The 13,464-nt window shown below is 39.6% G+C and overlaps 1 protein-coding gene across 1 annotated transcript in view; it reads left to right on the top strand.

The window, feature by feature from the left end:
• The first annotated feature begins 422 nt into the window (after positions 1-422).
• Positions 423-13,464, top strand: part of XKR6 (XK related 6) — a 304,492-nt gene continuing 291,450 nt past the window's right edge. Inside the window, exon 1 of the mRNA XM_082726912.1 lies at positions 423-4,143. Within this exon, the coding sequence (XP_082583038.1) occupies positions 3,380-4,143 (764 nt within the window). The 5' untranslated portion in view covers positions 423-3,379. The remainder of the gene's footprint in view (positions 4,144-13,464) is intronic.

Raw genomic sequence — 13,464 nt, 5'->3', positions numbered from 1 at the left:
ATCATTGGTTTTATAAAGATTTGCATAATCAAATGTAAAATACAATTTTTGGAGGGGAGGGCATTTGAAAGGGTAAATTTCAGTTATCTCAAAAATTAATTCAATTCCCCTATTTGACCAAAATTTATTGAGTGCTCACTATGTGTTCAGCACGTGGCTAAGCTCTGGACTTATTTGGTATGCCTAACTGCCCCAAAATTCTGGGTCAAAAAAATTTTATTCAAAGCACAGTCCAAATTTATGTGAGCCTTTCATTGAGTCTTCAAGATAGCTTTATTACCATTGTAACTGTTTTTAATTTTAGAATCTTCTTGGTTTCACAATGTACCCCTTCCACAGAAGTCAGAATGATAAAATTGTTCAAACAGCAAATGTAAAGTTGAAATCACTTGATAGCCTGCAAATCTTATATATCTACTTGAAATTTCAATTGTAATAAACCCTTTTGATTCAGTCTCACTTGTCAGCTTTGTACAGTAAGTGTAATTTACTTAGCTAATTTCACTAGTAGATTATGTTCTTTCAGGGCACGGAGAAATAGAATCATAAATATATCATTGCTGCCTTCTTTTGTATCTCATTTCATAGGCTCACACGCTTAAACAGAGAAAATATACTTGAAGACACAAATTAATTGTACTTGTTTCCTAAAAACTTTTCATTTTTAAATGCCAACATTTATTAGTTACCAAATCTACTGAATGACAGAATTTAAGTAACTGTAGGTTGGTACTGTGCAAACATAATTATGACAGCAATAATAATAAAAATATCAGTTATAATTTATTTAGTATTTACTACCTATCAGGCATCATGTTGAGAGTTTCAAATGGATTCCCGCTTTTAATCCACCCACCCACTTTTCAGAGAAGGCATGTTATTTCCATCATACAATGGTGGAAGCTGAGGTTTAAGGAGGTTATCCTGCTCACATTCATGTTAAAGAACAAAAATTCAACCATGTAAATGCAAAGATATAACTGGTTTTATTAAATGATTCATGAATTGGGAAGCAGCTCATCTAGCAAGTAGAAGGGAAGTCCAAGGGGTTCTATAGAATGGAAGGTTTTTATAGGAAAGAAGATGGGCAAGGAAATTACTAGCAAAAGAAAAGGAAGAGTTGTACGAGGCAACGTCACTTTGCCTTAGGTGCAAGGGCAGGGGTTCTTATTAGGTAGATTACCACATCTTCCTTTGGGGGATGGAGAAGTCCATATGACAAATCACGTCATTGGTGTTGCTCAGAAAATTTTTGATTATCTGGTTAAGACTACATTTCTGCAGGAGGTTGAAACTGCAATGAGATATTAAGCCCTGGTTTGGTGACTGAGTGATGCCATTTGGGGCCTGTGGTTTCCTTTTTACCATTCGCATTATTATTATCATGGAACTGGGATCCAGACTTAGACAGTCCTAATCTACACTTAATCCATCTTTCTGAAATATTATTAATTCAAATTCTGTAAAGAAATAGAATGGCACCTATATTTGGAAGTATCCTTACCTGCTGGCTCTAAGTTTTACTACCATAGGAACAAAGGGGCTTAAATCATAAAATGAAATAAAGTTACAGTTATGTGACTTGTTTCCAAAAGAGGATTTTGTAACTACTTCTCCCCCTTTCTCCTTATCACTCTCCCGAATGGCTAGGGTAAAAATTCTCTATGAGTACTTTTTGTAGTCTTCATAGGATTTACCTTAACATAAATACTCATGAAAAGCTGTATTCTAAAATATGGAATCCTTGTTTGTTCTGCCACCCCCAATTAACTAGGTGCTATAGCATTAAATACCATATGCCTCAAAATAATACTGAAAATTTCAGACACCTTTCTTCCACACAACTTCAGTACAAATATTACCTAGCTTGTTCTCAACATTCCAAAGAAAATAATGGTATTCTTAGGTTTTACCTAAGAGAGGAGTAGACAGAATCAGAAAAATTAGTATGAAAATCTGGTGAGGTCAAGGAGAGAATTCAGAGTTTAAAACTTTCTTCTATTTTTAACTTCAAAATATCTCTTTTACTTGATCAGTAACAACTGTAACCATGTAGTTTGCTTTGTCTGGTTTCAAATATACTTTCACTAGAAGATCATTGTAATTCAAATCCACTCAGTGGTGCTTCACTTTTGTAATTTGTTAAGATTAAGTAGTGTACCTTACACCTGTTTTAATGATATCACACATTGATAACATTTTCACTCATTTAAAGCCATGTTTACTGATAAAGCTTTAGCACCAAAAAAATTCCAAAAGGCAGGCTTCACACATTCAAATAACTTGCAAAAGTAATTGATACAGCTTAAACCCTGACTAGCTCTGAATTTTAGAAATTAAGGTCACATAATTTTAAAATCACATACTTAAAAAAAGTTGGTAGAACACATTCCAGTGATGAAGAAAATATTCAAGGTCACCAATGCCAATTCAATCTTTGCTCCGATGTTCAAGACACAATAGGCTGACTTTTAAATGGACTTTTGGAGTTTTCTTAAGAGAACGATGGAAACTTTATTACTAAAAACGGTAAAGTTGTCATTGACAAGAAAATCAGGGGGTCAACAGAGGAGGGAGGTGTCCAAATACAAGTGAGCATCAGTAAGTTGTATGTGGGATTCTAAACTGACTTATATAATTTCTCAAGACCCCCAAATAAGAAAAGAGTAAGAGAGAATTTTTAAAGGAAAAAAAAAAAAAAAAAACAAAAAAATCCCAAACAACCAAAGAGGTGAGACACAGCCATTTTGATGGGGGGTGGGGGGGAGTGCCTAACTACTCAATGAGGTCATCCTATCTCCCGGAAGTGACACGTAATCACCTGCTTTGCACTAGCTCCGCCCCTTCCCTCAGAGGTCCCGCCCCTCCGCCAGCAGCCGGGAGGGTGTTAGGGGGCGTTTCTCCAGGAGGAAAGCTGTGAGCTGCGACGCTGAGGAAGGGGACCCCAAAACGTCTGGCACTGCCCCCTCCAGGGATCACTTTGGACCGCATCACTCGGCCCAGCGGGATTCAGAAACGCCGAGGGGTCAACCTGATGGGTTTCGGGGTCAACGGAAGAGGGGAAGGGGAGCCCTGGCGGGGAGAACCCCCCGGTCCCCCGCCCAGCAGCTGAGGCACAGGAGGGCGGCCATCTTGGCCGGGAGGGTAGGGCTGGGGAGCTGCGGGCGCCGTGCGATTGGGGGGCTCGCCCGGAAGTGACGCCAACTACCCGGAAGCGGAGGGGGTTCCCTGGCCCACTCCCCCCTCGTTCGTTTGCTCCCCCGCTTCCTCCCCGCCCCCCTTCCTCTCCATTCGTTTCCCCCCCTCCCCGTTCCCTGCCTTCTTCCCCCCCCCACCCGTCCCTCCCCCCCCAACCTCCGGAGCTGGGAAGAGAGTCAAGATGGCGGCGAAATCCGATGGCGGTGGCGTGGGGGTGGGCTTCGCCCAGCTGCACAACCTGGACGAGGCGGTGGGCAGCGGCGGCGAGGAGGACGGGGAGCCCGGGGGAGGCGGCTGCGGCGGCGGCGGAGACGGCAGCGAGCCCGGCGAGAGCAGCTCTCTGCACATCTGCCACTGCTGCAACACCTCCTCGTGCTACTGGGGCTGCCGCTCCGCCTGCCTGCGCTCCCTCCTGGGCAAGAAGCCGCGCCGCAGCGCCGCCGCCGCCGACGGGGGGGACCAGCCGCTGCAGCCGCCCGCGGCCGCCGGCGCAGACCACCACCCCCCGACGCCTGCCACTCGGCCACAACCGCCGCCGCCGCAGGTGGAGCGGCCGTGGCTCGACTGCCTGTGGATCGTGCTGGCGCTGCTGGTCTTCTTCGGGGACGTGGGCACCGACCTGTGGCTGGCCCTCGACTACTACCGCAAGGGGGACTACGGCTTCTTCGGGCTGACCCTCTTCTTCGTGTTGGTGCCGTCGCTGCTGGTGCAGAGCCTGAGCTTCCGCTGGTTCGTGCAGGACTACACGGGCGGCGGGCTGGGCGCCGTGGAGGGGCTTAGCAGCCGGGGCCCCCCCATGATGGGGGCCGGCTACGGCCACGGCACCGCCCGCGGCGGCCCGGGCGCGGGGGGCTCGGCTACGCCGGGGGCGCAGCGCCTGTGCCGCCTCTCCGTGTGGATCTGGCAGTCGGTCATCCACCTGCTGCAGATGGGGCAGGTGTGGAGGTAAGAGCACTGCGGGGGTGGGGGCGGGGGCCTGGGCTGCCGGCTCTGCTGAGGGCCCCGCGGGAGAGGCCAGAGACCTCCGAGTGCGTTCCGCCCTCGAGGTGCCTCGCAGTTGGGCCCCTCGGACGGGTCTGGCCCAGGGTCTTGAAGGAGGGGTTTGCCGCGCACTTTCCCTGGCGTCTCAAAAAGACCATCGTTTGATCTGGATCCCTGGCCACGCCTTTTGGCCCTGGGAGGCCCCAGTCCCGCTGTTTGTCTGCTTCCCTGGTTCGCACTTACCCGAGACCCTGCCTCAACCTTCCCTTTACTCACATCTCTGTAGACCTTTGTATTCCCGTTGTCGCTTTCCCCTGTATCCCAAGGTAACCAGCCGTTTTAGCGCTATTTATCTGCACCCCAGCTCGTCTTCGGGGCGGGGGGGGGGGGACCTTCCTTCTTCCAGCCGGTTTTGCACTCGGTTTTGTCCCCCGGTGAGACATCTTCCCCTCTTCCCCCGTCTTCTCTCCGCAGTGGCCTGTGTGGGGCCCTGCCTCTCCTTTTAGCACTCCTTTATTCCACGCCTCCAACCCCCTTCCTGCAATCCCATCCCCTGCAAATGACTCCAAGCCGCTTCTTTGCTTGAAGGAAAAGGGACTTTTTTTTTTTTTTTGGTGTGTGGATTAGACGTGCCCTTTTCTTGGTAACAGGTAAAATTGTGTAGTATATGGTGGATGTAAGCGTTTGTTTTAAACTCTCACCTCCAGAAAGTCAATCCGCCACCTGGACACCTATTCTGGAGGAACATTGTTTTAGATAGCCAGGTCAGTGCATAGGTGATTTATGTTTACACGAGCCCCAAGCTTGGCCCTGCAGCCCTTTTCTCTTTTGTAAATTTCCCCTGGTAAGTCCCTTAAAAACCACTTGCAAATGTTCTTTTGGCAACTAGCCTTAACTGGCTAAACTAGGGAGGTGATCCCGTTAAAATCTTGGTACATCTGTGCCCTCCAACTTAAACCGGCTTGAGTGTATTCTGGAAACTGAGTTTGTAAGTAAACATTTGCAAGAGAAAAAAATCTTTACTGAAGATAAATAGCACAGAGCTCTTCAGGTACATTGCCTCTGTGAGAAGACATTTTGCCTAGACTGCCCAGAGTTCTGCACCTACCAGGAGATTTTAGGTGCTATGCATTTCAGTTAACTGAGATGTGCTTAGGTTAACTGAAGTAAAAGTTCATTGTGTTTTAAATTGTTTGTCCAGATCTCTTTTCACAGTTTTAAATAAAAATGTTTCAGAATGCATGGGATTGAATTAAGTCAGATCCTGAGAGTGAATGCAAGAAGTTTGTCCTATAGAATTTGTATGCAAATTCAGGATGAGGGTCGAATGAGTGGTTCTTGATTTTCCTGGTGCTCCCAGGTTTGTTTATTGGTCTTCCTGGACTGAACTGAGCAGACGTTTTTTTTTTTTTTTTCCTTGCCCCCTAGCTGTATTTGTCTGCAAATAATTGGTTTCCTGCCAAGTTTATAAGAAGGGGCGAGGGAGATAAAATAGGGAAAAAATGATTTATTAACTTTTGGCAGTTGTGAGGGTAGCTTGGGGTTATGTAAAATTTTGAAACTGTTTTGAATTTGAAATCTATATCTAAAAACATCCCTGAACTCCCAAATCCGTATTGAATAAAAGGTAGTGTGTTTGATACTGGGGGTACTTTTTTTGATTTCTTGCAGATGGGTAAGATGCAAAAGAATGAAGGGGAAAGGAACAAGAAGAATGGGGGAAGAGAAAGGTTTTGAAAGACTAGTAAAATTTAACAGCATATATTTAGTAACTAGGTTTCTTCCATACAAGCCAAAATCTTGTATCTCTCCCTATCTTTGACTCCTAAGTGTAGGCAGTCAGAATCTTCTTGTCAGGTTAAATTTCCTGAGAGAATTGTTTCTAATGTAATCCATCCTAGATATTTATTAGTAATAAGCTTTTTGGACATAATGAAATGGAATTCGGTTTCACAAATTTTTTAGGCAGAGCAGTTTTTCCCCACTGACCTCAATCTTAATTGTATTTGGGCAAAGTAAGAAGTCTAGATTTTGGAACAAACTGAAAAGTACATTTTAAGCATAAATTTAGGTTTTATAGTTGTTTAAAATTGGGTAGTGCATTTATTTCCCAGATCTTCATTGACCTTTCAAGATTTGTAGTGGTATACAAATATATTTTTAAGAGATGCCTGTGATTTTAGTATGTTTAAATTGTTTTTCAAGATTAAAATATGTCTAACTATTTCATAAAGTTTTGAAAGTATGGAGTATTCAAAGGTATGTGAATTCAGTTAAGTTATTCTAACATAGCTATACTTCAGAAGAAATACTTGCTGAAGAAGGATTTTATTTATTTCAGATTTTTTTAGAAAGCTGGATTTGCTTGAAATATTCCAGGAGCAGGGTCCGGTCTGTCCTTTACTACCTGCTAGGCATGGGGCTACCTGCAGATCATTCATATGAAATGCTTTAGAGAAAGGTTCTTATCTTTGTTTTTGTTTTTTAATCTCTTGGCAAACCGTTATTTATCAGTGTGTATAACCATATGTCCTCTCAGTTTTTACTACAAATTTTTTTGGATTACAGTTGTTCCTATAACTATATTTGCTACTTAAATTTTGTTATTTCATATGGTCATGTGATAGGTTAAGGCCTAGGAATTATATCGCTGATTTGGGCCACATTTCTAAAGAAAAGACGTTGGGAAAGTTGTATTTGCTTAAAACTAATTCCATTAAACCACAAATACCTGTCTCTTCACATTCCTTTTTTTTTTTAAAGTAAAGTTACCTGACTTTTTTGCTTGGACAAGTCTCAGTGCATATTAAGAGAATTTAGTTTTCCTTGATAGTTCTCTGTGTGGCGCCTTTCCTGTCGAGATGGAGCATATTTGATAGCTGTTTACTGAATGAGTTTACAGAATATAAGACAATATTTTTGGCTAGGCTGGAATTGGAGCATGGAAGAGTAGTTGTAGGATGATTTGGTTACATGAACCTCCTTTTATAGAATATTAGTTTATTATTAAGGTCTATTTAATTCATGCTTTGCCCTTACTAATTACTTAGCATGTAGCTTACAGTGTAGCTTTATTTTTCAGGTGCTTTTCCCAGGGATAGAAGGTATATGAGTCACTCATAACAGGAATATGAGTCACACCAAGCTCCGGTTTAGTGAAAGTTTTGTTATTAGAAAGTGTGATCATTTTCTTGGAGGGTTAGACCTTAGAAACAATTTGATTCCGTTTGCATATTTGCATTGTTGTGAGTTTGTTTCTTCAGTGTATTGGCCTTTCTTTGCTTCTGTGCTAACTTCAGAGGGTGGCCAGTGTGTGTTGGCAGTTCTTTGTAGTCACGAAACAACAGCTCTTTGACTGAAATTTCATCTCATGTCATGATACCCCAGCCAGATCATCAATCTCTCTATTTATTTTTATGGGTGTACTTAAGCCCTTCTATTTCACAAAGTGAAAGAGGAATTTATATAAAATCTTAAGTAGTATTAGCTTTCTTAAAGTGAACATCAGTCATCCTTTCTTTTGGAATACAGTGTGGGGTGGAGAGTTGCCTTCAAGGGAGAAGAAAGAATAAGGCGTTTCACATGTCATAATTGCCCCATCAAATCTACAAATAGTCAAAAGCTTTGTTTTCCCCAATTTTTTATTTTCTTCAAGATTTATTTGTTTATTTGTTGGGGGGGGACAAGAAGGGAGGGTGTACAGGGTGGGGTAGAGGGCGAGGGAGAGAAAAACTTTAGTAAACTCCTCACTGAGCATGGACCCCTACACAGGGCCTGATCTCATAATCCTGAGATCATGACTTGAGCCAAAACCAGAAGTTAAATGGTTAAATGACTGCGCCATCCAGGCACCCCCTCCCCCATTTTTTCTGTTTTAAGACTGGAGTAATGTCAGGACAGAACTCAGTGAATCAGCAGCAGGTGTTTCTTGGCTGGTGAAGATGCTTTGTCTTTATTCCTTCTTCACTCTCCCCGCCCTCCTTCCCCCCACAATGTATAGGGATATTACACATATTAAGGGCCTTTGTTCTTGTTGAATCTTTTAGAATAGTGGTCCTTAACTCTGGCTGAGGATAGAATCTACTATAGCTTTAAAAGAGAAAAAGAATATACTGAAGGTTCCAGGGTGGGATCCATGCAAGCTTATTTCTAAAAGCTCCACAGGTGATTATATGGACAGCCAGGCTTGAGAAACACTTTGGAGTTGCTTCAGCTTATTCCAATTAGAAATTGTTGGATTTGTATTCTTAATAAATACGATGGAACAATTGGGAATGGAATGATGTGGTACTGTTAAGTTTAGTTCCTGGACACACTAACAATATAGACTTATTTTAGAAATGTGAGTGTCTTGAAAAAGTATTTGGAGCTGTTGCAAGTGTATGTACTTATGGTACTCTTTTCTTCTTTGAGCTGAGTATGATCTTGTTCTAAAAGGATTCCTAAATTGAAAGCAGTCTTCAGTAAATGTAGCCCACTTCATTGCCTTGTGTGTGATCCAAGTGGTACTTTTATGATTATGTTACATGTAAAAGGTACATTAATTTTAATTTTGAAATGATTCTCAAGTAGGCTTGAGGTAAACATAACTGGGCTTACAAGAGGTGTTGGACTAAGTGATCTGTAATATTCCTCTAGCTCTAAGATTTTGTGATTTAGGAATGGCAATGTTACCTTACAAATAAGGAAATTTCATTCGTATGGGGCCAGAGTACCAGTCACAGTCAAATGAAGATTATATACATGCTTTTGTGTGTTGTGTAGGTGACTTTATATATTTGCTTATTAGTAAATGGCATCTCAATATTTTAAAAATAATTTTTTTTTATCTGTAAGTTCAATGGAATTTTGTTTCAGAAGAAACTCAGTGGGGTTTTTTTGAGGGTAAACAAGAAAAATTGATCTGAGAAAAGTAAATATTTTTGTGTAATCAAAAAAGTCTTGTTGGAAAATGTTGAGATTTACCAGAAAAATCAGAAAATTTACGTGCTATAAAGTGTCAATAATTAGAACAGTGTGTGGCTGGCAGAGGAATTAGGTAGATAGGTAATAAAGCAGAATAAAGAGTGAAGTAAATAAATAGGTTTGCAGGAATTGTGCAGGTAGATAATAAAGCATTTCTAATCCATGAATGGAAAAGGGGTTATTTAACAAATGACAGTGGGGTAAATGACTGCCCACATGGAGGGAGGAATTGATCTCTACCTTATATAAACAAAAATTCTGGAAGGATTAAAGATGGAAACAGAAGATACTAAACCTAAAGGAAAATGTAGGATAATAATTTTGCAGGGGGGCAAGATGCTTTGATTCCATCAAAGAAAAAAAAAGGACAGGTACAACAGCATAAAGTTGTTCCCATCACCTGAAAAATCATAAGAGATACATGGTGAGGGAAAGAGTTATATATTTAGATAAAGAACCACTTCCTAAAGGAGAGTGATTATGAAGAGAACCATCTCTGAAGAGTATTTGTCATTTTTGAGAGATTAGAAACCGTAAAAGTTGACATTTATGGTGAATTTTCAAGGGGAGGTGATGAAAAAAAAATGGCATGCTTTGAGTAACATTGCAACTGGTGATGAAGGATAGGATTTCCAGAATGATCCAGAAACAAAGCATCAGACTCTGTATGACAGAAGTCTAGCATTCTGGAAATCTAGAAGGCACATGTCAGAAGTCACAAGCATTTTTGTCTTGTAACATTATTTCCTTTGATTTTGCAAACTTTATCCAAAGTTATACTTATGTAAGTGATAAATTCTGGACTCTTGCAAACTGTGTCTTACATGTTGCCATTTTCACCCTGAGCTGGTTGCTTTACAGTGTTCTCTCTGCAAACAAGTTTATGGCTGACACTTTAATTTACTCCCCATGATGTTCTGTTTACCTGTTTTCTTCTAGTTTAAAAGCCTGGATTTCTTCCTTGTCTCAGAAAGTTAAAATTGGAGAAAAAAGTCATGAAGATATAGCCTCATATTAAACGAAAGGTTCAGTGACTTTTGACATTTGATTGAAGACAACCTGCTATTTATTGTTATTGGAGTTTTTGTTTGTTTGTTTTGTTTTGTTTTTAAAGGACAAGACATATATACCATCATAGAAGGGGAACGCTGGAGTTAGGAAATCATGGTTTATCATTCTACAAGTTACAAAAAAAAGGTCTCTGGCCTTAATTTTCTTGTATTTATTAAAAGAGGAGTTAAAGGTAGTGATCCTTAATGTCTCTTCAATTTTGAAAAGTTTATTATGCTATAGATATTAGCACTCTGAAGTTTTAAAGAAAAAAATTTCTTTGCTCTGGTTAGAACAAATAATATATTTAAAAATGTATAGGTTTCCTAGGAACTGCTTTGAAATCTTACCATATGTTATTTTGATGTACTAAATACATTCTCATTATTTTCAATCACTTTGTAACCTGTAGAGGCATTTTATATCTTTCTGTAGTTAATGTTAAAATTTATCGAAGTTTAGACTTTCTGAGAAATGTGTTAATGCTGTTTACTAGCTGATTTTATGATTTACAATTTCAGCTAAAATTAGTCTTTTTAAAGTGCTCATTTTTTGTAATCTTCTGTTTTAAATTTTTTACTGTTAGAGTAAGCTAAAGCAATGCATATAAGTTATATATTTTGGAGGTGTTCTGAATTGCTTACTAAGATTAATTAATTTATTGGGGAGGAACATCAAAATTGCCTACTGCAAATTATTATTTGATGTGTATGTATTCTCTAACTTTGAGAATTTAGTGTTTGTAAATTTTATTTTTTATTTTTTATTTTTTTTTACCTGATAGCCTCTATGTGAGTTGTGAGCTCTTCTAGGAAATAATTCTAAGTGAATTTTGTTTTTGTTTTTCTTAGATTAAGCTGTAGGTACTTCTTTGATTCCAGGTGTATTTCTGGGTTTTGCTTGGAGGACTCACTTAGTATTGTTACAATGACATTGATACATTTCTACATAAGATTCAACTTCAGATTTTTCTGTATATCTGATGTGGGTAGATCTTGGTATATTACATTATTTTAACACATCTTAAAACAAACCACTATACTCTAAGGTAACTTTGCTAACAAAGTTTCTTATATATCAATTTAATTTTGAAATAGCAGGGTTTTTTTTTTTTTTTCTTTTTTAGATTTTATTTATTTATTTGACAGAGAACACAAGTAGGCAGAGAGGCAGGCAGAGGGGGGGGGGAGCAGGCTCCTCACTGAGCAGAGAGCCCGATGGGGGGCTCTATCCCAGGACCCTGGGATCATGACCCGAGCTGAAGGCAGAGGCTTTAACCCACTGAGCCACCCAGGTGCCCCTGAAATAGCGGTTTTTAAAGTAAATTTTCTATCAAAGAATACTTGACATACAGTGTTTCATTAATTTCAGGTGTACAGCAGGGTAATTTGATATTTCTACTGTATATTACATTTCTGAGTCACATGTATTTATCACTGGAAGACTGTGCTCTTGATCCCCTTCGTCTGTATTATTGTCTTTCTCTGTTTTCTGTATCTGAGCCTTTTTCTGTTTTGTGTTTTAGATTCCACATATAGAAGTGAAATCATTGACTTTCTTAGCATAATACCTTGTAGATTCATCCTTGTTGTCACAAATGGTAAGAGTTCATTTTCTATAGCTGCACCACATCTTGTCTATATATTCATCTATTGATGGATACTTAGGTTGCTTCCATGTCTGGGCTATTGTAAATAATACTTTTATGAACATAAGGATGCATATATCTTTTCATAGTGTTTTCGTTTTCCTTGGATAATACCTAGAACAGGGATTGCTGGATTGTATAGTAATTCTGTTTTTAATTTTTTGAGGAACCTCCACACTCTTTTCCATAGTGGCTGCACCAATATGCATTCCTACCAACTATGCATGGAGGTTCCCTTTTCTCCACAGCCTTGCCAATACTTGTTTTTTCTTGTCTTTTTGATAATAACCATTCTAACAGGTGTGAGGTGGTATCTCATTGTGGTTTTAATTTGCATTTCCCTGATGAGTAGTGAAATTGATCATTTTTTTCATGTGCTTGTTGGCCATCTGTGTGTCTTTGGAAGAATGGCTATTTGGGTCCCCTGTCCATTTTTTAATTGGAATGTTTATCTTTTTTGATATTGAGTTGTAGGATTTCTTTGTATATTTTAGATGTTAACCCCTTATTGGATATATTGTTTGTGACTATCTTCTCCCATTGCCTTTTCATTTTGTTGGTGGCTTTCATTGCTATGTAAAAGCCTTTTAGTTTGATGTAGTCCTGTTTGTACAAAAGCTTTTTAGTTTGTTGTAATCAAAACTTCTGAGTGCAATATTTTGGTCTTCCTTTTTTTAACTGAGGATGCTATTTCTGTTTTATTTCGGTTATCAGTTTATAGAGCATGGACTATATGCTTATTATCCATTTCTAGGAAGAACTTTGAATATTCAGTTCACAGAAAGACAAGGAAGTTTTCTTTACAGCACTCTTGGAAGGAAAGTAGAATTGGTTATTATTTACATTGGGGAGATGCTCTCAAGGAATCATAGGTACATGAAATAGAAACTTTCTCTTTTAACCATTATGCTTCTTTTCAGTCCATCTTAAATACATTGGACACATGAAGAAAGATGGCAGAGGTGAGGAAGATAACCAAATCCATGGCTTGGGAAACCTGCCAGTAAAATAGAGCTGGCAGGGAGTTAAGAACCTAAGTCCTTCTGGGCAGCAGACACACCCATTTTTCTTCAACTGTGTTTCTTAGAGTGGTCAGAAAACATCTTGTATTTTAGGATAGGCCCAGGGCTAGTTGAAATGCAGATTTGTGCGCTTACTACACTACATACTTAAGGAATTAGAGTCTTAGGGTGTTGGGCCAGGGAATGCGTATTTTTTCTTGTCTACCTTATGGAAACTTTTAAGCATACAGAGAAGTAGAAAGGATAGTGTTTTGAACACTTGTTACCATCTATCTGGTTTCAGTAATTAACATAGATATATTTGTCAGCGTGTATTTGTGTGTGTAACATATTACGAGGTTGCACCTCTCTATACTTCAAATACTAAATATTTAGAATAATTTTACATAGCTGTAATACCATTGTCCCATCTAAAAAAATTAATAATAATTCAATAATTACTCTATAATTTTATAGAATCATGCAATAGCTACTTCATATTATTTGCGCATTTGCCCCCAACAATTTCTCTTATAGGTTTTCTCCCCTCCAAATAGGGATTTAGTAAAAATTCACACATTGCTTTTGTTTCCATAACTCTAGAACAATTCTCTTAATTTT

This window comes from Mustela nivalis (genome assembly GCF_964662115.1).
Source record: "Mustela nivalis genome assembly, chromosome: 4".
Lineage (NCBI taxonomy): Eukaryota > Metazoa > Chordata > Mammalia > Carnivora > Mustelidae > Mustela > Mustela nivalis.
This window is presented reverse-complemented; position numbering and strand designations above follow the sequence as displayed.